This window comes from Poecilia mexicana, unplaced genomic scaffold (genome assembly GCF_051168715.1).
Source record: "Poecilia mexicana isolate PSO_F unplaced genomic scaffold, ASM5116871v1 scaffold_7, whole genome shotgun sequence".
NCBI classification, from domain to species: domain Eukaryota; kingdom Metazoa; phylum Chordata; class Actinopteri; order Cyprinodontiformes; family Poeciliidae; genus Poecilia; species Poecilia mexicana.
Window position 1 is genome coordinate 8,785,958 of NW_028263376.1, and position 23,062 is coordinate 8,809,019.

A 23,062-nucleotide genomic window follows, 5' to 3' on the forward strand; every position below is an offset into this window, starting at 1 on the left:
TTTTAAAGGGTCTTTATTTAGCAGAATTCTCATCATGGAGGACCATATTGTGACCTGCCTATGCGCCCACGGATTGCCCGTGATGTTTAGCGCCCAAGCAATCGACAGATTAAAGAGTTTCCCACTGCCTCTCTCTCTCTCTCTCTCTCTCTCTCTCTCTCTCTCTCTCTCCGCTCTCTGGATGACAGGCGGCAGCAGCGGTGGATCGGCTCGTTAGTGCGCTCGGACCGAGAGATTTCTTTGCTATTTCTCTTGTGCGCTCTGCTTTGGTGAACTCGGGGAGATCAGGTGGGGATTCCAGGATGGGGTCCAACCCACCGCGACCACCATCACCATCGCCACCACCATCATCATCATCATCATCAACGGCTATAGACTTTACTTTGTTCTCCGCTGCGCCGGATAACGAGGAGAGCGCACTGAAATAAAAACAACGTTTCGATTAAAACTCATCGGCTTCCGACAAGGGAAACTTTCTTTTAAATAGATTTGGGTTCATTTTGAGGGGGTTTGGAATGGAGGTCCAAACTTTCCTGCTGTCCGGTCTTGCTGTGCTCTTCTTTGGAGGGGATATTTTCTCCAGGTGAGTCTGTTTTTCTCTTTCTTGCAGGTGTTCTGTTCTTGTTTGTAACCGAGAGCGCTCAAGCATCCCCCCCCACCCTCCACAATAACAGGTCGAGATCAGGTATGAACTAATATAAAATAAAACTAGAGACGACCACTTGTCAAACTGTGGCAGAATAGAGCACATAGACACATTACATCCAGATGGTTTTAATTAAAAGCATCCCTTGTAGTGCGTCATATATTAATATTTTAAGGAACTAAACAAAGACACCCTTTGCTTAACTTAAAATTCCCATGATAATATCTGTTTATTTTCCGCTTTGCCTTTGGCACGGCAATCTATTGTGATATTTACATAATGCATATGTTTTTCCTTTTTAAATGGAGGTAAGTAGCAGGTGAGTGGGTGGTGTCTGTGTGCAGCAGGTAATATCAGCACCAGGTTCCCAGGCCTGATCAGGAGACGTACATTATGTCAGATGGTACAGAGATACAAGGGGATTAAGGGAGGCCTCCCTGTCCAGGCATTCCTCAGTAGGGGAACATTTGAACGCTCATGTTTTAGGAGTTTAGGGGGAAAAAAAGGGTGATGTTTTGAAATAAAAAGCAGGACTAGCCGACTAAATTATCGTTTTACGTGGAAACTGTAAAGCGTAAACTGCTGACAATTAAATCTGTTGCTGGTTTTCACTAAATTAAATCACTTTCAGAAATTGATGTTCTCCTAATCTGTGTATTTAAGCAAAATCAGGTGTTTTAGTCTTTTTTTTTTAAATGCACCTTTATAGGAATATTCTCCACTTTTCAACCCATATATTATCCCTAATCCAATAAAAGCAGCCATAATCTGGCTCCTCTGAGTCCCTCAGTGCTGTGCTTCTGGGTGCCTCCAGTGTAAAAAGGACAAAAGGTGACTCCATGCTTTAGCTGTGGGTGAGATTTGGGGCAAATCTCTGCTGTTTTGCCTTCTGGCTCCTCCACCAGCAGAGGGAGTAACCACTGCTGTAATTGGATTTTCCTGCCTCCAGTCACCACTGCTCTTGTTGTTATTATTTAGCTCTTGATACAATGCAGTGTTGCCTTTTTTTTCTTGGCACCTCATTATGTGTCAGCTTTTTCCCTCTCTTTTTCTCTCTCTCTTTAAGACACACACACACACACACACACACCCCCCCCCCCCACACACACACACGTTTACACATATTGCTGTTCCGCTTTTTGTAGATGAAAGTAGCTTTGTTTCCCTGCCCCCCCACTCCATCTCTCTCAGACCAGAAATACTCAGATTCTCCTTTTAGCTCCTCGTTTATCTGTTTCACTATTTGTTGCTTAGCTAAGTTATTCCTAACCACCTTTGGTGTTGCGTGAGTTTCACAGCTTTTCTCTCCAGCTGAGGTGTCTCTTATGCTTTGCTGTAATGAACACTGCCTTCACCTAGAATATCTTGCAAAAACATTCCTAGATTCCACTTTGACACATTGCATCCACAGATTTTTTTTTTTTATGTGTTATTGAGATTTATTTAACTTGGCAGACCAACACAAAGTAGCACACAAAATGACACTGGGTTTTGAAAGTGTTTAACAAAGAAAACAACTGAAAAAGGTGATGTGTATGGATTCCCCGCCCCCTTCACTCTGATACCCCTAAATAAAACCAGCTCCAACCAATTTGCCTTTGAAAGTACTACAATTTGGAATGAAATCCAATGCAAATGTTCTGTGAAGTCCTCAGATGAGTGTTGGAAAACATTATAGATGACAAAGGAAGACGGTATACAGGAGATGTCTAAAACAGAGTTAGATTACAAAAAAATACCGTAGGTTTTGAATATTTGACAACTGAAAATGATTAACAGCAGACCTACCAAGACATGACCATCCCCTTTATTTGACAGGCAAAGTAAGACTTCGTCAGAGAAGCAGCCAAGAAGAAGCTCATAGTATCTCTAGAGGAGTTGCTCATGTGGAAAAATATGGTGTTGAAAGAACACCATATGAGGCACAGATAGAAGAAAATGATCTGGTCAAGTGAAACCAAAGTGGGAGGTTTTAGCTGAAGCAAACTAACACTGTGTCCTGTCCTCACACAATCTCATCAGTGGAACATGGTGGTGGCAGCTTCATGCCCTGGGGCGTGTAACAGGACAGCTGGTCATAGTTGATGGGAAGATGAATGGCGCTAAATGTTGAACAATCCTGGAAGAAAAACCTATTAGAAAGCATGGGTCTGCGGCAGAGCCTAACGTACACCCCGATCTAGCATCGATTAGTAAAGATTTGAGCCTATTAATGTACTTGAATGGCCCAGTCAAAGTCCATGCCTAAATCCATTTTGGAATCTGTGACAAGGCTTAAAAAAAGAAGAAAAAAAATCAATGTTCACAGTGACTCTGCATCAAGTCTGACTGAGGTGGACATATTTTGCAGGGAAAGTCCATCTAAATTTTGAGTCTCTTAAAAGCTGAAAAAGTAATGTGATAGTAATGATAGGCTACATGCTACAGAGAACATTTGATCTATTATGAGTCTTTTTGCTAATTTTGACCTAAAAATTTTAATGAACAAAGTGATAGTGTGTGGGCAATCATGTTATTGCATAGCATAAACTGCTATGCTGTTAATAGCAGTTTAGCTAATATGCTAATAAAAGCTAAAACTGAGTATGTTACAGTAGGCCAACATGCTTCTAATAGTCTACATACTATCCGTAGTATTTTTGCTAGCTTTAGCTTTGTAGCCAATTTTACCTCAATGAAGCAAGATGCCATCACCATGTGGCTAATTTTTTAATTAGCCAATAAGGGTAGCTAATTATTTTGATAACAAATTCCATGGGAATCCCAACTTCAGCTCAGAGCTACACACAAGCTGGGAATCCAGAGAACAGTTTGAAAACAGAGAAACTCCTGGTATTTACTCACTATTCTAAACAAACTCAATAACTATCAGCACAATGGATTTGTTTTGTTCTTGCATGGAAAATGCTGAGCTAACTCCATGGAGATACTTGCACACAGAACTTGGCCAGATAGAAAAGAAAGGAAGCCTGCTCAGAGCTGATTTCAGTCACACATATGAAGTAATCCCATCGTGTTTCTGCTATCTTCTCTCAAACTTACATAAGCACAAACTGAACTGACATGGTAGTAGTGTTTCTTTGTGTGTGTGTATGGGGAACAATTAGTCATTTTATTAGGATGCATTTCCTCTTATTCTCACATGTCAAACAGTTCAACATTAAGCAGGAGAGATTTCAGTGATGATTACTTACAGCTGGGCTTGGCAGACAAGAAAGCAAACCAAGAGGGTACAGAGAGTGCTGTAGTAGCGCAGGTTCAAGTCCCGACCTGGTGGCATTTACCGTGTGTCTTCCCCTTTTCTCTTTGCCCACTTGCCTGTCTGATCACTTTCAAATAAAGACCACCAGACCCAACAACACCTAAAAAAAAACAAAAAACAAAACAGGATTGGGTACAAAAGATGGAATTTATTGCAGATCTTCTAATGCACGCAGAATCTAAATTATAGAAGCAAATATGTGTCAAAATAGTTGCACAGAGCAAACTTTCAACAACTCTTTCTTGGCTCTTTATCCTGTTGATACACCAAATAGTCCAACTATTGATTTGAGCTGAAGCTTTCCTTCTCCATAATGAACTATGATCAATCCAAATGTAACACAGCTAATTATGGCTGCATCAAAATGTGGAAACAAACATCTGTAGCAAAAGAGTCACTTGGGTAGAACAAAATGTTTCTGTAATTTTACTATATTTGTGACATGGCATTAAGATATCATACAGAACATACCGGGAACTGTTGGCTGCTCCATAAAAGTTCACTTTTGTATTTTTCCTCAGCGTTTCTTTTACTCGACCATAAAACTTGTCTCCACAAGACATTTGGATGTTACATATTCAGATGTTAGCTGTTTACCAATTCCCCAAATGGTGTTGTATTTGGAGGTTTCATCCTTATGGAGCCTTCTGACACACTGATAATGACATTGTAATTTATTTCTCACCAAAACCAGAGAGAAGCAAGCATGGAAGTGTGCGCTTTCCTTTCATGCACATGCTGTACATAAAACCTGGCCGCAGGATGTGATTCCAGAGGCTTTTATCCCAGCCATTTAGTGTTGATCATCCTGGTCTGTCAAACTTGTCCTTTAAACATGCACCTCGGTGACTCTCCTGTCCCGGCTAATCTGTATGAGAGGCTGAGTCAGCAGATAAATCCCTGCTACCATACCAGAGAGAACACGTCCCAATAACACGGGGATTTGCTCGTGTTGCTCCGACCGCATGAACTGCCTCTACAAAGCCCCAATCTCTGCGAAAGGCTTCAGGGTGAGTTGGTACAGCCACGTCTCAGTGCCTCTAAAAGTCTCCCACTCAATCGAAGCCAACGCATCACACTCACTTAAAATGGGAAACAGTTTACGGGAGTAATTTGTTTTGCGTGCACTGGTGGCTTCTGAATGACTAAATGCGTGCTAATTATTTTATTTGGCACAATGTAAAATGCAGAAAGTCTATCAAGTTCTCCTTTAAGTCGTAAAAAGAGGCGGCGAATTTGCGTAGTGAAAATGTCTTAATTCGACAAGGCCAGCAGTTTTAATTTGCACCCTGTCTCATCCTAACCCTAAATATCCCTGCAGGATTGATTTCCTGAAATGTGGAAAAAGCGGCGACAACGTTAAATTATTTATTCAACACCCAAATTGGGTTCTGCTTTATGAGATCTGGCAAAGGAAGACATTCGGTGTCCTTTCTATAGTGAAATCTGCTATATCACCACTGAATGATCACATGTATTTTGCGTGTTTACTTACTGAATAAGTAAAATTATGCACATTTAAATGGGATCTGGTTCTTTAGTTTCTTTAAATACCACAGAACATTAGCTGGTTGCATGCGAGGCCTGTGGCACAAATTGATCTAGTTTCCAGCAGAATCTGTGTTGCAGCCTGATCATTTGAAGAACTTGTTTTAGCATTAATTAAGAACAAGTAGGATGGTTTTGTGGAAACCAAGATCTGGCCTCAGATATATAATTAGCTGGACAAAATATCCAACTGTTTTGATGTACAAAAGGACCGCTGGTAAAAAAATGGGTTGTATAGTGCTATTTATATACTACTTTTACTTTTTTGATAATACTTTTTTTTTAAAAAAAGCATTAAGCTTTATATATAGACTTAATGGATTTCCAAGTGTGTTTCAGAAAATCATTTTGTGAAGAATGATCCAGATCAAGTTGTATCTGATTATTTTAGAACTTGAGATGACCAAGTGTAGCCCAGATTCCAGAAAAAACAATGAAATGCACCTTTAATTTATTACCCAGTAGGATGTTTTCACACCTGACTCCAACTTCAGTTTCATAATATACCCTAAGCAGTATTTTCTCAGAGCTTTTACACTGAGCAAACACTGGGTTGCTTGTGTCGCTTGCATGAACACTGGGTCGCTTGTGGGGCGGCGCCCCCAGTTTGAAGCCGTATCACCCTGTGTGGTGAGCCGCAGCAAAATGTAACTTACATTTTCTCAAGTAAGTACATAGTGAGAAAAAAAAGGTTCTTATTAATTGATCTCAACGCAAATAGTAAAAATATGCTGCAATGTAGCTTAACATGTAACATTTGCATTTATAAACCCGGCCTGTGTAAACTGAGGTGCCTCAGATTCCCAAGCAGGTAGGAAGCCCTGAGCACTTTGGGTCACGGCTGGGATTGCGTTGTGTCCAACACTCATTATGAAGGGTTTGCCTCGGACAGGTCACCAGGTGATCGCATGGTGCTTGGTTCTAGTTGTGTCTAAAAGGGTTTTGCTCTAAAATGCAGTTAGTGATACCCTTAGATTTATCCAGTCGCCCGCAGATGGCCAGTAACTGGCAAAACATATTATTTATTTCAGCAGAATATAGATGCGTAAGGCGGGTCAGAATAAGTTATCCAAGATTCAAGAGACAATATTTTCTGTTTTTTTTTTTTAGCTAAAAAAAAAAAGTAAATCCATTTAAATAAAACAAAATAAACATATGTGTTTTATTGATTGAAAAGTCCCATGTTTATGGAAAATGAAGAAACGCTTGTACACAGTCTTATGAAAAAAAATAAATAAATGACTGAACTAAAAAAAAACAATCTTTATCTCATTAGTTCCAAAGAGAAAAAGCCTCGATAGTCTTTGAACAAAATTATTAAGAGCGCCTTTGGTGAAAAGAGTCAAATGCAGCCCTGCAGCCGCAGGTTGCAGACCCTGTTGTCTAGAAGTAAGAGGAAAAAAATAAAGAGAAGAATATTTTATTAATGGGTCCTGAGTTTATGCATCATCCATTGTCCCTGTCATAATGAAACTCCAGGAAGGACGACCATCTGCACTAAGCAGCTGTGGGGTGAGAGGGAAAGGACACAAACAAACACAGACTCACCAGGCCAGAAATACCAGCGAGGGGAAAAGAGAAAGTAAAACTTGAAGTGCATTACTGCAGCAACAGAACATTTCCTGATGTTAGACCGCATTTGTATTTACTGTATTTTGCTGACGTCTTGCTGATAAGCAATGCGCATTTTCGGTTGATCCGCTTGGAAAAGTCAACGAATCTCTTGGCAAAAGTAATACAGTCAGTGTGTGTGTACGGTTGTGCACGACTTTAAAACACACATTAATTACTGTGAAACTGCGAGGGAGAAAGCAGACTGAGTAAAAATCAGGGAAAGGCAGAAGGTTGGATCATACGAGGCCCAACTCAAAGCATCCTCATCTCCAAACTGCTGAGTTAGCGTGGCTGCCGGAAAGTTCACAGCATGTAGACAAGATTTAAGGGGCTTGATTTCTTTGAAAACATATAGATAGAGTAATTTTATTCATACTTATGTTCTCTGTGCATGTGCAACTGACAACCTATTCAAATGCATATTTAGCATATGATTTCTTTTAACTGTAAATAGTAACATATCTCGGCTTTATTTCAAAATGCATCACAACTTGACCAGTCTGAGAGAGAAATATACGTTTTTGTTTGGATCTGAACATTTTAATCTGCAGCTCTGGTTGTATGTTCGCTGATGACGTCTGGGTGAATCTCCTGTGTCCTGTGTTTAAATCCGTCCGTCTCACCCAACTACTCTGTTCAAGTTCCCCGCTGAAGAGAACTGTCCCCATAGCATGATCCTGCCACTGCCGTATTTCACAGCACTCCCTCCTTTCACCTACATTTATACACTTCTTTCTGCTGGTCTATTACTTGAAACATGTTCCAGAACATTTATTACTTACTTTCTTTATAAACCTTACTGTAACTTTTAAGAGCATGAAATGTCTATATTACATGGTAAAAGGAAAGAAGATTAGGGACAAAACTTTATGTATATTTAAACACAATTAAACCCTATTTTCTTTGGAGACATCGTATTTTCGTGTTTCTGGTCCGTCCGTAAGTCTGAAGCCCAACTATAACTATAGGTGAAAGCTGACTGGATATAGCGGCCACTCTTGGCACAACGGAGGTTAGACTAGGTTAGGTTAGATCTGCAATTTGTGAGTTGGTCAATCAGCGAAGCCATTCAAGCCTAAAATAGTATCTCAATGCTAAACACATTTCATCAAGCAACAACGTCCGTCCCCAACGCTAATGTCTCCACACTGTCCACAAGTGTAAAGAAGTATTTTGGAAAGAAGTTACATGAATAATCAGGGGAAACTCTTGAAAGCTGACTGGATATAGTGGCAATTTGCATTAATCTGATAGTAGAATAACTTAAATAACAGATTAAGAACAAGACGTATCTTTGTAGTTGAGCTCACATGTCTATTTATTCAATAATTTAACAGCAAAAAGAGTTTTTGAATGGAAAACGTCGCTTATTTTGTCAATATGTAGTTTTTGATTAAAATGTGATGAACTGCGATTAATTACAGACCCCTCAACTAACTTGATTAAAAATTTTAACCAAGTCCCAGCACTTAATGAAATGCAGGTAAAACAAGTGCCTTGCAAAAGTATTCAAGCTCACTTTACATTTTTGCAACAACCACAAAATTCTGATTGTTTGATTGAGATTCTTTGCTTACAGATACATTTTTTGTGTATCTCATGTTAATGAGTAAAACGAAAAGTTTTAATCTGTATCTACAATAAAATTACTTTCTATTTCAGAGGTGGAAAAATAGAGATTATGCATCAATATGGGAACATTCCTCAGTTAAACACATTCCTCAGTTAAAATGAAACATGAAGTTGTTTCATTTTGATGCCTCTCATCTTTTATTTGTTCCACTATGAGTTCCCCTCTGTGGGGGGGAACCGACGCTCCACTCGTGTTCAGCTAACTGCTAGTGCCAGCATATATAAAACTAATTAGCTCAGCAGCGCATGAGGCACTTTACGTTCCCAAGCAGACTCCATAAATTTGAGAGAGGCTGCCACTCTTTGCGCCTTGCAGCTCCCGCCCCTCACAGCCCCCCGGTCTGTTTAATGTTAGCTCATAAACAGACGGCGCTTCGAGATGGGAGCGAGACGCTTAATGAAAGTAAAATAAAAAAAAGCAGGAGCATCTGCAACTGAACATTCGCCACTGTTTGCTGGTGAAGAGCTTCAAATATTTAGTGAGCCCCAAAAGCAATCATATTTGCAACCTGCGCGAGCCTCGTGGGAGGATACACTGACGTTTCATTGTCTCTCAGAATATTGAGGCTGAAAACTTCACACTTTTCTTCTCGCACAAAACAGCAGACTAAAAATTTGAGATAAATCTTTAATTAAATCAATACTGTGCATGAAAGTTCAACAAATAGTTATTTTCTCACGACATGTTACGATTTGCCTCTGCAGTAGTTGGAGCTACAGAGGCTGCAGGCGAGTTTGACTCTCTTCCTCGGCACCTTTGCTGCACGTCTGCCTTCCTGACTGATTACTATCTTATAAAGGCCCCCAAAAATTCTTCAAACAAACAAAACAAAAAGCTAATCTGGTTCAAAGGAATGTGCAACTTGGGTAGGTTAATAATAATTAAAAAAAAAATATATATATATATATATATATATATTCAAAATGTGTGTAAAGACAAACTATTTTTTTAACAACAGCAAAAATGTACAGACACCAGCATAAATGTTATTAAAAATGGAATATAAATAGTGAATAAGTGCTCAGATACCAGGTTTAAGTGAACACTTATTGAGTCTATCAGTTTCTGGTCTTCCTGATGCTCTGATCCTTTCAGTCTCATATGTGAGTCCACTACATGTGAGCCACATAGAAACATAAAAGTCCTCTTCAGGGACTCACTCTCCTTACGCTTGTTCATGCTATGTCATGTTTCAACCCCGGTTTTTGAAATGAGACCAAACACAAACCTCAGTATTCACTATAATAATAATAATAATGATAATAATAATAATAATAATAATAATTATTATTATTATTATTATTATTATTATTATTATTATTATTATCTTCTTATGTAATAGATTACAATAAAGCGTTGGGTATTTATCTAGTAGAAAGAAAGCTACAAATGGTTTTCAAACTATTTCACAAATACAATTTCTGAAGTTGTTTAGAGCGTTTGTATTCTGTCTGATACCGGTGGCCGAGGCAAAAAACATTTTCATAGGAGTGACCAGGCTGGAATCATTGCATGCTCGCTCATTCAGACCATTATTACGTTTCAGCTCCATGTCAATCTAGAGGAATATTTACAAATGATGCGTAGCAAAGCTCTCCTTGCTTTTTGGCTGAACAGGCAAATATTTCTGTGCTTTAGATGTGGAACTGTAATTCGGGGAAAGGTCGCTCTACAACATATTCACTCACAGGGACTTAACATAAACGCATGCCGCACTTTTAAGATTTTTATTTGTTAAAATGTTTGAAAACTGCATCAGAGGTTTCTTCCACGTCGCGATAATGACCTGCATTGTGTCTTTATCACATGAATTCCTCGTAAAATGCGGTGAAGGTTGCAGCTGCAATGTGACAAAGTCTTTTCCAAAACACCGCAGCGCGTAAAGTTGATGAGGGTAGAAGATAAACAGCTTTAATAAAATGCCAAAGTTCTTGTAAATTAACATATTGTTTCCAATCGCAGTGCGGCAGGTTTCAGTGAAATTCAGGGAGTCGCAGTATGTTTTGTCTCTTAGAAGCACACACACACACACACACACACACACACACACACACACACACACACGCACGCACGCACACACCCACACACACCCACGCACACACACGCACACGCACGCACACACACACATCCACACACATCCACACGCTTCCAGTGCCCAGTGCTTTTTTTCCAGAGGCATGTTTGACCTTGGCATGCAGAAAATTTCTTGAAGAGAAAGCTCTTAATTTCCTGATTTAGAAGCAACCAATTAGTGGAAAAAAACAAAACAAAAAAAAAAACAGGAGTCACAGAGTGATTAATTAGCTCATGAGTGCTTCTGTTTTTACTCTGATTGCCAGGCTATAAATATCTGGTACTACAGAGTGAAGCCTCAGAAAAATCTTAATGACAAGACAAAAAGATATTGCATTTTTCCCACAATGCTTCTGTTTTCTTGCGGGCTTTCTGTGGTACTTAGCTCCCCTATGTGCCGCTTTACGCTTCTCTCACCTTCCCTAAAAATGTCCACTGCTATTTTAAAGGTCACCAAATGGCTTTTCACTGTTTGTCAATAAGATCACCTTTGATAAAGCGCCCCCTGTGGGGCCTGTTTTCAAGACAATGCCAGGACTGGCCTTTGTGGCTCTAAATGTCAGGGAAACTTGTATTCACTGCATTCATTTAGTCCACAACTGCTGGCTGCTTGCATCAAAAAGACAGAATTGTGCATATAATGTGATTCCTCAACTCAGTGTTTATATAAGTGATAACAGTACAATCAGAGAGAGTGAGTGTGTGTCCCTAATGCTTCCTCTCTTGGTCTTTTGGAGTACAAACCTGCCACCTAGTGGCTTTGAGGTGTGAACATGAAATGCTGGCAGCTCTGTTAGAACTGTGTGCCTTTATGGACCTCATGGGAGGGTGGGGGGCCTTTGAACCATTTAAAAATGTTAATTTCACCCTTAGTCCCTTTCTGGATCATTTGCAGAGGAGATAAAACGTTAGGGGCACAGCTTGTGTTAATGTCTGAGTGTGTGGCATTGAAAGCTTCAGTTTCTGCAGCAGCCTCGGCACGGACACGCACATGCAGGGAGAAAAGAAACAGACATGAAACAGGCACTTTTGGATATAAATTCAGTTGCTTAAGATGAGGTATTGCGCTGTTTCAAAAGATCAACGCAGACACGAATCGTGATATAAATATTTTTTCCCCCGTGATGCAGTTAAGTTAAATATTTTTAATGTTTTATTGCTTTGTTAAGCTGCTGAAATCTGCTGTAATGTCTGCTGAAAATTTAGCCTACTTGTATCCGGACAGTGTGTTAGAAACCAAATTACTACAAATGTGTTTGTAGTCCAGCGTAATGTACTGATTTTCACAATTCTTTTTAGGATGCAGCATCTGCAGCAGGGTTCTCCAACCGGCACCTTTGGTGCCAGGATTGGATCTTAGGACATTTCTCAATAGCTCTTTGTGACTTTGGGAAAAGTGATGAAAAGCAAACTAATGCTTTTCGATAAAGATGCAATATGTAATGCAGATTTTGGCAGTTTTTCAGTTTTTTATAAAATGATTACATTAATTCCTATTACAGAATGAGACTAAAAGCAGCCACAACATTTTTTTTAATTGATTTTTCTTATAATTAGGTTGTCACCTTTCTAAAATAATGACCCACATCATTTTTTGTCAAAAATATCTTTGGAAAGTAAGAGGTGGTGATCTTTTCTTTTTCTTTTTTTCTTTTTTTTTTGCCAAAATCATTTTGGCAAAAAAAAAAAAAAAAAGAAAAAAGGCCATTATTTTAGGAAGGTGATGATATTAGGGTGTATGTGACAGAAAAAATTATTTTACAATTATTTTTTATGTCTTCATGAATTTATGTCTGCATTGTAGAAGCCTCCAAGACCTGAAATCCTACGTGGAGTCAGATTGTCCACATCAACGCTGCATAGTCTTGTAACAAAACACACACACACAAACACACACACACACACGCACACGCACGCACGCACGCACGCACACACACACACACACACACACACACACACACACACTCTCACACACACATACATGAGGACAGAGTCAAAATAGCTGTACAAATATTACAAAAAAAAATCTCTCTATGGTGAATCATCAAACCCTACAGCCACTTTGTCCTTTATAACAACTTTTAGTTTGATATTTGGTTTTCTATCGTAATGAAAATATTTATGCTGAACTCTGATGAAGATGGAAAATGTCAGAAAGTGAACAAGCTGCAGGTTATTCTAGCTCCGCTGGAGGACAGAATGAGAGACTGTTGGTTGGGAGGCTGAGAGCATCAGCTTAAATAGCCTTCAGTCTTGCACTCTTTGAGCCAGTTATGTCTAAAGGCTGTGCAGGGTATAAAATGCAGAAGAAAAAGGATCTTTATTGATTTGAAATGCTGAAAACCAGGGCACATTTGATTGGCATACGTGTTGCATCACCTCTCTCACAAAAACACTCTCTATAAGCGCTCTGAGTCTCTCTATAAGTTCTGCAGTTCTGAATGACAGAAGATTTTTTATTTCTGTGTAAATGCTTTGTGTTTTCGTTTTGTTCAATAATGCACCAACTGCAGTAGCTTCAAACATTTGGAGATTTGGACAGAGTGCTGCACTCGGTCTTATTCGTCCAATCCATTTAAAAACCGGCATTTACATTTATAATTTAGTATTTTTGTTGCAACTACTGATGTTTAAGTGAAGGTGTTGTGCTGGGTGTGTGTAATGATGGAAAAGATGGAGAAGTCATCCTAATAGAGTCCTGATTTGCTTTTTTTTTTTTTTTAAGCCACTTTGGGGCAATTTAAAAATATTTACCCACTTTTTGTATGTATGGTCCAGATTTTTTAGATTGCTTTCTATATTTAATCATATTTCCACCATTACAATGATATTGCATTGTCATCACACTGTTTCTCGGAGTACTAAACCTTTTCCTTCCTTTGCTTTCAAAGCCTCTCCAGCTTGCTGCCTCTAATGCCACTCATGTCTTGACCTTTAGTGCAATTAATGGCGAAATGTTCCTGCAGTTCTTTTTAATTAGCTTTACCTTTTTTTTTCAGCCGTTTGTTTATCTTTCCTCAACCGGTTGGAGTTGAGGGGAGATATCTGCAGGTTGCACCCCAGGACCAAACAAATGATCATTCAAAGGGAGGCTGAACGGCGGACGTGCTCCTGGGTTGGCCGAATCCGCTTACTGCCTGTGAAATATTCAGTGTTATTGATGCCCTGACTGAGGACCGGAAGTGTTTATTTCTGACCTGTTTTCATGAATGCACCTGATATTTTGACCTTTTCCCTTTCGAATCTGAATCTGGTGTGTTTGCTGTTTGTCTCTTCAGGGCCATGCTGAGTGACATTGGGGACTATGTAGGTACAGACATTGAAATATCCTGGTTACCTAACCTGGATGATTTAATGAAAGGCTATGCCAGAAATTTTCGCCCTGGGATAGGAGGTGAGTATGAGATCTAGGGCTTGTGGTGTTGGGTTGCAGTTCACCCCCTCACATTTACCGCCATCCTTAGCATAACCCAAGCAACAGAGCGGGGATGTTTGCGTTTGATCTTCCGATTGAACCGTGTCCTTCTTTTAGGGATTTTCTTTCTTGCTCCACATTAAAGCAAAGCCATGTTTACGGCATGCAAGTACACCTGCTTTAGTTTTCCTAAAAGGCAAATCGTCGGTTAAGGACACAAATTCATTTGGTGTGAGAGGCTTTGCTAAAAGGGATTATGGAGGATGACGGCCCTCAAGGACAAGCTGCAGAGCAGTTGGGGAGGGTTGGGGGTGGCACGAGCTTCGCAAACCCCTCTGGAGACGTTGCTAAGAATGGCTGCTAAATGTGAAACATCCAACGACCACAACGATAGATTTCTCAATCTCACAGCTTAACTCAGCTGAGCCGAGAGTCGAAAGTGTGGGCGAGGAGAGCTGCTGGGACCAACACGCACCGTCCTGTGCCCCGCGCCTCTGCGGAGACCTGCATGCCGTCTCCACATTTATATTAATGTGAGGTCATCAATGTGCCGAAAAAGTTAATCCAAACGCAAGGGCTGCCTTGACCATGGAGGAATCATGTCTGTTAATCTTGCCGATCCCCTTCATTCAACTCCACTCCTAGTGAGGAGCCTCAACTGTAGTAGAAACACGAGTACGGAAAGGAAGTCGTAATGTTTTGCAACTGAATGGACATTTGCACGAATTTCGTGTTGGAAAGCAAAGCCGTCTTTTAGGGAAGCCGTGTTTTAGGAAATGAAGTGCTGACGGAGAAATTCTCCAGCAGATAACTTCAGTTTACTAAATTCTGTCGTGTTGGTTTGAGTGACTGTGATTCAAGCTAAAAGTTTAGTTTGACAAAAAAGCATAAAAACAGTGCTCATCCTTTCTTTGCAAAACATTTGTGAATCCTGTTTATTCATCTGTCCGACTGTCTTTATTTATGTGTGCAGCCTCCATTTCAGAAGCCGCTTTAAGGGAAAAGTGTGTCACCTGCACACAAACTTGCTAAACAAGGCTGGACAATAAATCGATAACAGTTTATATTGTGATAGAATATTCAATATATAGAATATTCACTGAAATCCGATCCAGAATCACACAGCATTCTGGGAGATGTAGGCAGAGGAAGGTCTTTAGCTGCTCAACCTCTCACGATGAGGTGTGCAAGGTTGGTGGCATCCACTAACTCGCTCTCTCTTTGGTTGCCTAGCAACTCAGTCTGAGCTCAGCTGGAGGAATCGACAGAGGACGCTTTCACATAGCTGCCATTTTAAACACAAAACATTAACATTATTTACTGCTTGAGTCATGATTTCTTGTAAGCTTCTTCATCAAAATGTTGAACTGACCTCCAACACCAGTCACCTCTACTCAGGATGTTTCTTTCCTTTGTTTTTGAAAGAAATGCATAAATAAACACATCTCCCTTCTATAAAGTCCCGGAAATGTTGATATAAAAGCTCTCTGCTCAAACCAAAACAGTTCAAAGGATTTCACTTCTAGTAAGTAATTATTCATTGGACTTGCATAGCTGGATTTCCTGTGACTAGTCTTTAAGCAGAAAAAAAACAACAACCTTCAAATCACTCTCTGTCAATGCGGGTGCAAACTGACACATGATCAGGGCAAAAACATCGTCAGCCACCTTTTTGTATTCAGAACATGTAGAGATGAAACTGCGAAGAGACCAGACGATCAGTCGCCCCAGCAATGCAGCTGGAGGGTGACAATAAAATCTACAGCAAACGATTTTAAATGACAAAAGAGCAAAGCGAGACAGAGGCAGAAAGCAACAAACGCGGCTCCGTTCCCGTCAGGCTTTGTAGCACATTAAGCGACAAAGGTCAGCGCCTCCACCTAAAATATCCAGATCATATAGGTACACAACTAACATAGATTTTCTTTTCTAATCTCTGCTATGAAAGTGTCTCAGCTTTTGTCATAAAAAAAATAAAGTTTGTGTGTAGGTTGTGGAAAATATATATGTGCTAGTGTGCTAAGCACGCCAGACAGAATCACTCTTACATAACATGGATCTTACACTATAATAATTACAATAAAAAAAATATATTTATTGCATTATCTCAACTACCTCTAGTTACTTTGCCATAGTTTCAAGCTGTTTTAAATCACTTCTTGCTAATACTCCTGATTATGGCCGACAGATAATAGAACTTTGTAGAAATGACTTTAGGAAGGTGTTGAATGATGTGGAAAAGCACTGAATGATTCCTTAATGTTCAGCGTAAGCAGCCTGAGCGCTCTGCATCAGTGAGCCCCCCCATGCAGCTTTCGCGCTCCAGCATCTGATCACCGAGGCACACTCCACACTAATCATATGGCGAGCTGTTTAGTGAAAACACAACGCCGCACATGTGTTTGTGTGTGCGAGTGTGTGCGTGTGTTTGTGATATGAATGTTGTCTGAAGCTCCCTCTGTGCAGATCCATGAGAGCTCTGTGCTGTTTGTAAATGCCCACAGTGTGATGCGCTGCTTAGCGTGGTTAAACTGGATAATGCTTAATCTTCAGTGCTCCGTAGGAGCGCTCGAGATGCGGGAAGATGGTGGGCGGGAGGGTAAATGAAGCGAGGATGAGAGGAAGCGGATGGAGTCGGGCTGAGCATAGAAGGTGTGTGTGGGTGTGTGAGTGAGGTGGGGGTGCCTTGTTTTCTCACCTTTTGCTCTGCAGGTCCACCGGTGAACGTGGCCATGGCTATCGAAGTGGCCAGCATTGATCACATCTCTGAGGCCAACATGGTAAACTACAGAATATCTCCCATCTTTCCACACCGACTTTTCAAATAACCACAAAAAACGACTGTTTTCACCTAGACCAGAGGTTTTCTAGTTATTCCCAGATATTTCCTCTTCTTGATCAGCTGTGCCTGTTGTCTGTCTCACTCTGTGGAATAGCATTGGAGGAGTTTGGGTGCATAACATTGCATCTGGATTTTTCATGGTTCACATTAAAGAGTCTGTCAATGGATTGGTTAACAAATTTTTCAATTCTAGTTAACTAAAACCCCTGTGACATTTGTTGTGGATGGTGATCTCCTTGGTTCTTGGCCTCAGATTAGCCGTTAGCTTTACTGGAGCCTCTAAAAACAAAAGACAGACACAGACAGTCTTATCTACTTTAAATAAGACATAAAGTAACCATATGTGCAACCGCCACCTTTTGTTAAATGTTTTGAAATGCATCTTAAGGTTTTGGTCAGACCATTATTTGTAATACAGGTTCATTAGTTTCCTTTCCTCTATTTTCTTATTCTTATTTTTCTGTTTTGAGAAGATCATTGCTTGGGTTGGAAAACAATCAGAAAAAAAGATAAGAATAATTAATCCCAGAAATCACACTAGAGTCACACAATAATACATTTGAGCATTTAGCCAAGTACCAAAACAAACCCAAAACTACTTCTGTAAGTCATTTTTTTTATTTAGTAGCATCTCAAGGACTGCAGATTCATTAATAATTACTGTATTCCACTTGAGGATGTTCTCTCTTTTTCTTAGCACACTGCTTTACTTTCATTTTTTACTTCACTCATTTTTATTAATCCTCCCCTGTGCTTTCCTCTTGTGAGACATTTAAACAGCTTGCTCAAAGAGGTCTAAACACACAAATAGCCGTATGAGGAATAATAATTATATATGTGCATATAAAACATTTTCATTGAGTATACTTCAATTTTTAATTCATCTAGGTTTTTGATTAGTCCTAAGCTAAAGCATATCTCATGACAAAGGGAAATACATCACATTTAAAATATATGTAAAACCCCACAATTGAATAATTTACTTTTTTTTTTTTTTTTTTAAACACAAAGTTGATATCCCACACTTTTCTGTTTGTGCTGGTAGGAATACACCATGACAGTGTTCTTGCGGCAGAGCTGGCACGATGACCGCCTGTCCTACAATCACACCAACAAGACTCTGGGGCTGGACAGCCGGTTTGTGGACAAGCTGTGGCTACCCGACACATTCATCGTCAACGCCAAATCTGCCTGGTTCCACGATGTGACGGTGGAGAACAAGCTGATCCGCCTGCAGCCCAACGGAGTAATTCTGTACAGCAGCCGGTAAAATAAAACAATAATAATAATTATAATAAATAATAAAAAAAAAGAGTTCTTTGATTTCTCAGTCTGAACTCTGCCGTCTCTGTTGAATTCTTACCTTTGATTTCGAGCATGTAGGTGGTGACTAGGATGAAGAAATGTTTTGTTTTGTCCCTAGAATCACTTCAACAGTAGCCTGTGACATGGATCTGACCAAGTACCCCATGGATGAACAGGAGTGTATGCTGGACTTAGAAAGCTGTAAGTTCAAGTCTACATGTCCTCGCAAAGGAAAGAAATACGGCAAACCTCTGTGTATTTTATTATGATTTTAAGTAATGAAAAATGCTATACGTTATAAAAAAGTGTGGCAGGCATTTGTATTTAGTAACTAATTGAGGTAAATGCAAATTTGTAGTAATATGCAGCTGTCAAATCTCCACTTAAGTACAATTTGTAAGACTTCAAAACTGTTGTCCATTCACTCTTCTGCAAATTAAATTCAGCTTTAGCTACTTTGCAAAAGCATATGTGCAAAAACATCAGAGTAAAGATGTGTCTCTGGCAGATTTGACCAGCCAAAAACCTTCAGTTGAAACCGCACCTGAAATTGTGCTATAAAATATTCCCTCAGGGGCTTGAATCCAAATTATTTTCTGAATGTTTGCCAAAAATAAAAGTTAGGAAATTCATGCACAACTTTGTGTTGTTCTATCACACAAAAATAATCATAAAATGTACTGAATATTGTGTCTGTAACTTGACAAAACTTGACAAAATGACAAAAAAAAATTAAGATGGATGAATACAATTCTTCTTGTTTATGTTAAAGAATGTAATCTTGTTCAAAGACCATTGTTAGAAAAATAACACTTTTGCCCCTTGACTTTTTAAAATGCCTCCCGCTAAGACAGCCTCACATTTCAGCTTGTGCTCCTTTTGTTCAAGATGGCTACTCCTCAGAGGACATTGTGTATCACTGGTCGGACAGTCAGAGGCACATTCACGGACTGGACAAACTGGAACTCTCCCAGTTCACCATCACAGACTACCGCTTTGTCACCGAAATTATGAACTTCAAATCCGGTGAGCAGCTCTCCCGATTTCGTTCCGTTGTCAAGGTTATGTCTGGCCTTTTGAATTTCTGGTTTTTGCCTAACTCTTTGCGTCTGAAAACTCTGCCGAGTCTTTCAGAAGTCAGATTTTTTTTTTTTTCAAAACCCAACTCACCTCTGTGGTCATATTCAATGCATAGAAGGAATAAATGAAGACAGACTTGCTGCTGAGCTTTGAAGGAGATTTTAAAAGGTGATAGGAGTTTCTGGCAGGAAAATTCAGTCTGTAGCACTTTATGTCTGACAACTGCAAGTTATCCGACTCTGGGCTCCAGCCAGCAGACAAGCCTTTCCTATCAGCCCTTCTGCCTGTGAAGAACAATAGAGACTTTCCGCGATGGATAATTAATTCCTCCAGTTCTGCAATTAAATGAGGGTGTTTTGTTTTCTGTTTCCCAGCGGGACGTTTTCCAAGGCTCAGCCTTCGCTTCCAGCTGAGACGTAATAGAGGTGTCTACATCATCCAGTCTTACATGCCTTCCATACTGCTGGTTGCGATGTCTTGGGTGTCGTTTTGGATCAGCCAATCAGCAGTTCCAGCTCGGGTAACCCTAGGTTGGTGTGGAGGCCCATTTTAAATCTTAAGCATTAATTTGAGCTATGGTTTTGCCGATGTTTGTTTCTGGAACATCAGCTTGGCACGCTTGCCTTTTTTTTTTTTTGACTCCATGTTTTACAGCTTTTCAAATCTGCAACAGAAAATCTGCAGCCAGAGGAATAATAATAATAATAATAAAGTGTTGTTCTCTTTAGTTTTGTAACATGAGCTACAGCTCATCTGTTACGGCAGAGCATATTGAAAAAAATCATCAGCAAAACTGTTCAAGTATTAATAGACAGCGATCTCGGCAATCAGTGAGTACTTCTTGACATATTTAATTTGGAGCGACTTTTCAAATTGATGTAATTGGCAGCATGCAGATAAAAACTGCTGTGATTTGATTGGTAAAAAGAAAACAATTTAAGCACACAACTGTTTGTTGACGGTTGTTTTTATGTGTATCACAAGAATCTAGGCCCAAATAAGGAGCTATGGCAATGTGTTACGGTCTTGTTGAATCTAAATCAATTTATGTCTTTACAAGCTTTGGACATTTTTTTTCCCCCTGTGAGGATAACAGAGTTTGGGAAGTTTAAAAAGTTTGCTTCTCCAGGTCAGTGTCTCAAAAACTCAATATCTTAGTTTTTAATCTAAGTCTGTGTTTTTGTTTTTTTTGTTGTTGTTTTTTTTCCCAACAGGCATCACAACCGTTCTCACCATGACTACCCTGATGGTAAGCGCTCGCTCCTCCTTGCCTCGGGCGTCAGCCATCAAGGCGCTGGACGTCTACTTCTGGATCTGCTACGTGTTTGTGTTTGCGGCCCTCATTGAATACGCCTTCGCTCACTACAACGCTGACTACCGGCTCAAAGAGAAGGCCAAGGTGAAGGCAAACAAGCTCAGCTCCGAGGTAAGGAAACGCTCTCGTCATGTTGTCCCATCAGAGGAAGATAACAATGCCTGCTTTCGGAGGGTTTTGACAGTAATGAGCTCGTCTTTCAAACACAGACTGGGGCGGGCGGCTAACCTCGCCGCTGACAAGCATCCATCCCACTGACCTTCAGCAAGACAAGGGGTCTCTGTAGAACAGAATCGGAAAATAGATGATTTCCCTACAGAGATTAGCAGCGATTCTCATCTTACTGTCAGCTTCTTTTGTCATAGATGACTTACAGTACTTACAGAATAGCAAACACCCACTTTGTGGAAATTCCTTATGAATACAGATTACTTGTATTTGAGATGAGAGGACCAAATTAAACAGTGTGACGCGCTCGCTTATTGTCTCGTCATCAAAACCGAGCTAATCGATGGGAGAGGCAGCGATAATTAACCATTATACTGAGCCAATTTAAAGCAGAGGACTATTTATCATAAATAGGAAGAAATGTTAAACAATTATTAAGGACCACATGTGTTCATTACAAATTTTGTAAAAAAAAAAAAAAAAAATCAACAAAAACTAGAAGAAAAACAACCTAATAGTTATGGAGACTGAGTCTTTGGATTCATGTGTTGATTTTTGCCATGTTTCTTTAATTCAGGTCAATTATTTCTGTTAATAGGGTGGACTGTAGTGTAGATCTTGCTTTAATATTGTGAATTAACAGACACAGAGACAAACAGCTGAAACTGTGCTGGTAATGTTCGTAGAATATAGGAAATGTAATGTTTGACCCCCTATCTATGCATAGGTAGTATTTCCTTTTAGTACCAAGAAAACTTACAGTGCTGTGAAAAGTCCCCCAGCACCTTCTGACAGATTACATCTGCTCTCTTTCAGACAATCAAACACATTTTAATATCAAATGACAACAACAACAACCCGAGGACGAATACGTTTTTCAATTAATGATTCCTGGTTTTAAGAAAACGCGGAAAACGTCCGCTTCCGGCTTCCGCAATTTCAGGATTTTGTCAAACGGGGAAGTTTACTTTGCATGTAAAATATCAGTACAGCACATTTTGTGTTGCCCATTGGAATCTACAAAATGTATCGGTGAAGAAGAGTAGCAGCAGAGTTGAGTCAAGCTGTCAACGAAGGTCATGGAGGTGAAACTTTTTTTTTTGCTTGATTTTAAAAAACACACTTGTTTCCGAAACAACCTCCCCTTCTCCCCCTCCCCCTTCCCCTCCCCTTTCTCTTTACAGTCGATAGTAAAGAATGGCAAGCAGGCGATGGTTCTGTTTTCCCTCTCGGTTACCGGGATGAATCAGGGAGTTGTCATTTCCAACCGCCAGGGCCGAACGCAGCGCTCCGGCAGTGAAATCCCCGGGGAGGGCGCCACGGAGGAGCCGGCGCCGAGCAGGAGGCGATCGAGGCCGGCGGAGGAGAGCAAGGAGGACAAAAAGTGTTGCTCCAAGTGCGTCTGCAAGCCCATTGACGCAGACACCATCGACATCTACGCCAGGGCGGTGTTCCCTTTCACTTTTGCCGTGGTGAACGTGATCTACTGGGTGGCGTACACGATGTGAGGAGGTGGCAGAATGTCGGGGAGGCCTGCCATCGGAAGCTGTACATAGGCAATCTGCTGGAGTCGTGACATTAAAATGCTGGCAGACTGTGCTGCTGACGTCCACCGCAGAGGCTTCGGCAAGGAAGAAACTTCAAATGAACGGAAGTGCACACTGTAAGAGCCTGTGAATATAGAAATATGGTACTTAGTGGGGAGTAGTTAAGAGTTGAAACTGTTAGAAGGACACACACACAAAAAAAATGCTTCATTACAAAGACAGCTAAGGAAGGTTTAAAGGCACGTTACTTAGTCGCCCGTTGGAGGCTCACGTACATATTAAGATTTGCATCCTGCTAGATGAACGCCACTAAATACCATGAGTTCTCCTCAAAACAGTCACAGTTCCTCCTGTCCCTCTCTCATGAGCCGTCTGCTGTCTCAACAACCGAAACACCTCTCAGGCAAGAGGACGACAAGATGAGGTGCACTGCTATTCTGCATGGCTGATAACTCATCCCCACCCCCCACTCCACCCTTTCTTTTTCTATATCCCCTGTCCCTCCACCCATTTCTTTTTTAGTTCATTTCCACATTTAGGACACAGTCTGGAGTGTCTTATCTCCTCTTGCCAGTCCTGCCTGTTTCCTTGTTATTAAAGGACTTCCACCGCTA

General features: G+C 40.3%; 1 protein-coding gene across 2 annotated transcripts; it reads left to right on the forward strand.

Annotated features, from left to right (window-relative positions):
• Positions 1-193: 193 nt before the first annotated feature.
• Positions 194-23,062, forward strand: gabrd (gamma-aminobutyric acid type A receptor subunit delta). 2 transcript variants are annotated; one of them, XM_015000666.2, is made up of 9 exons: positions 194-583; positions 14,055-14,170; positions 16,904-16,971; positions 18,079-18,299; positions 18,457-18,539; positions 19,227-19,364; positions 19,793-19,948; positions 20,633-20,844; positions 22,086-23,062. In XM_015000666.2, exons 1-9 carry the CDS (start codon positions 516-518, stop codon positions 22,407-22,409), a joined length of 1,386 nt encoding a protein of 461 aa, XP_014856152.2. In that variant the 5' UTR covers positions 194-515; the 3' UTR covers positions 22,410-23,062. The 2 variants fall into 2 exon arrangements, with proteins under 2 accessions (XP_014856152.2, XP_014856153.2); XM_015000667.2 differs by having other exon boundaries at positions 22,176-23,062.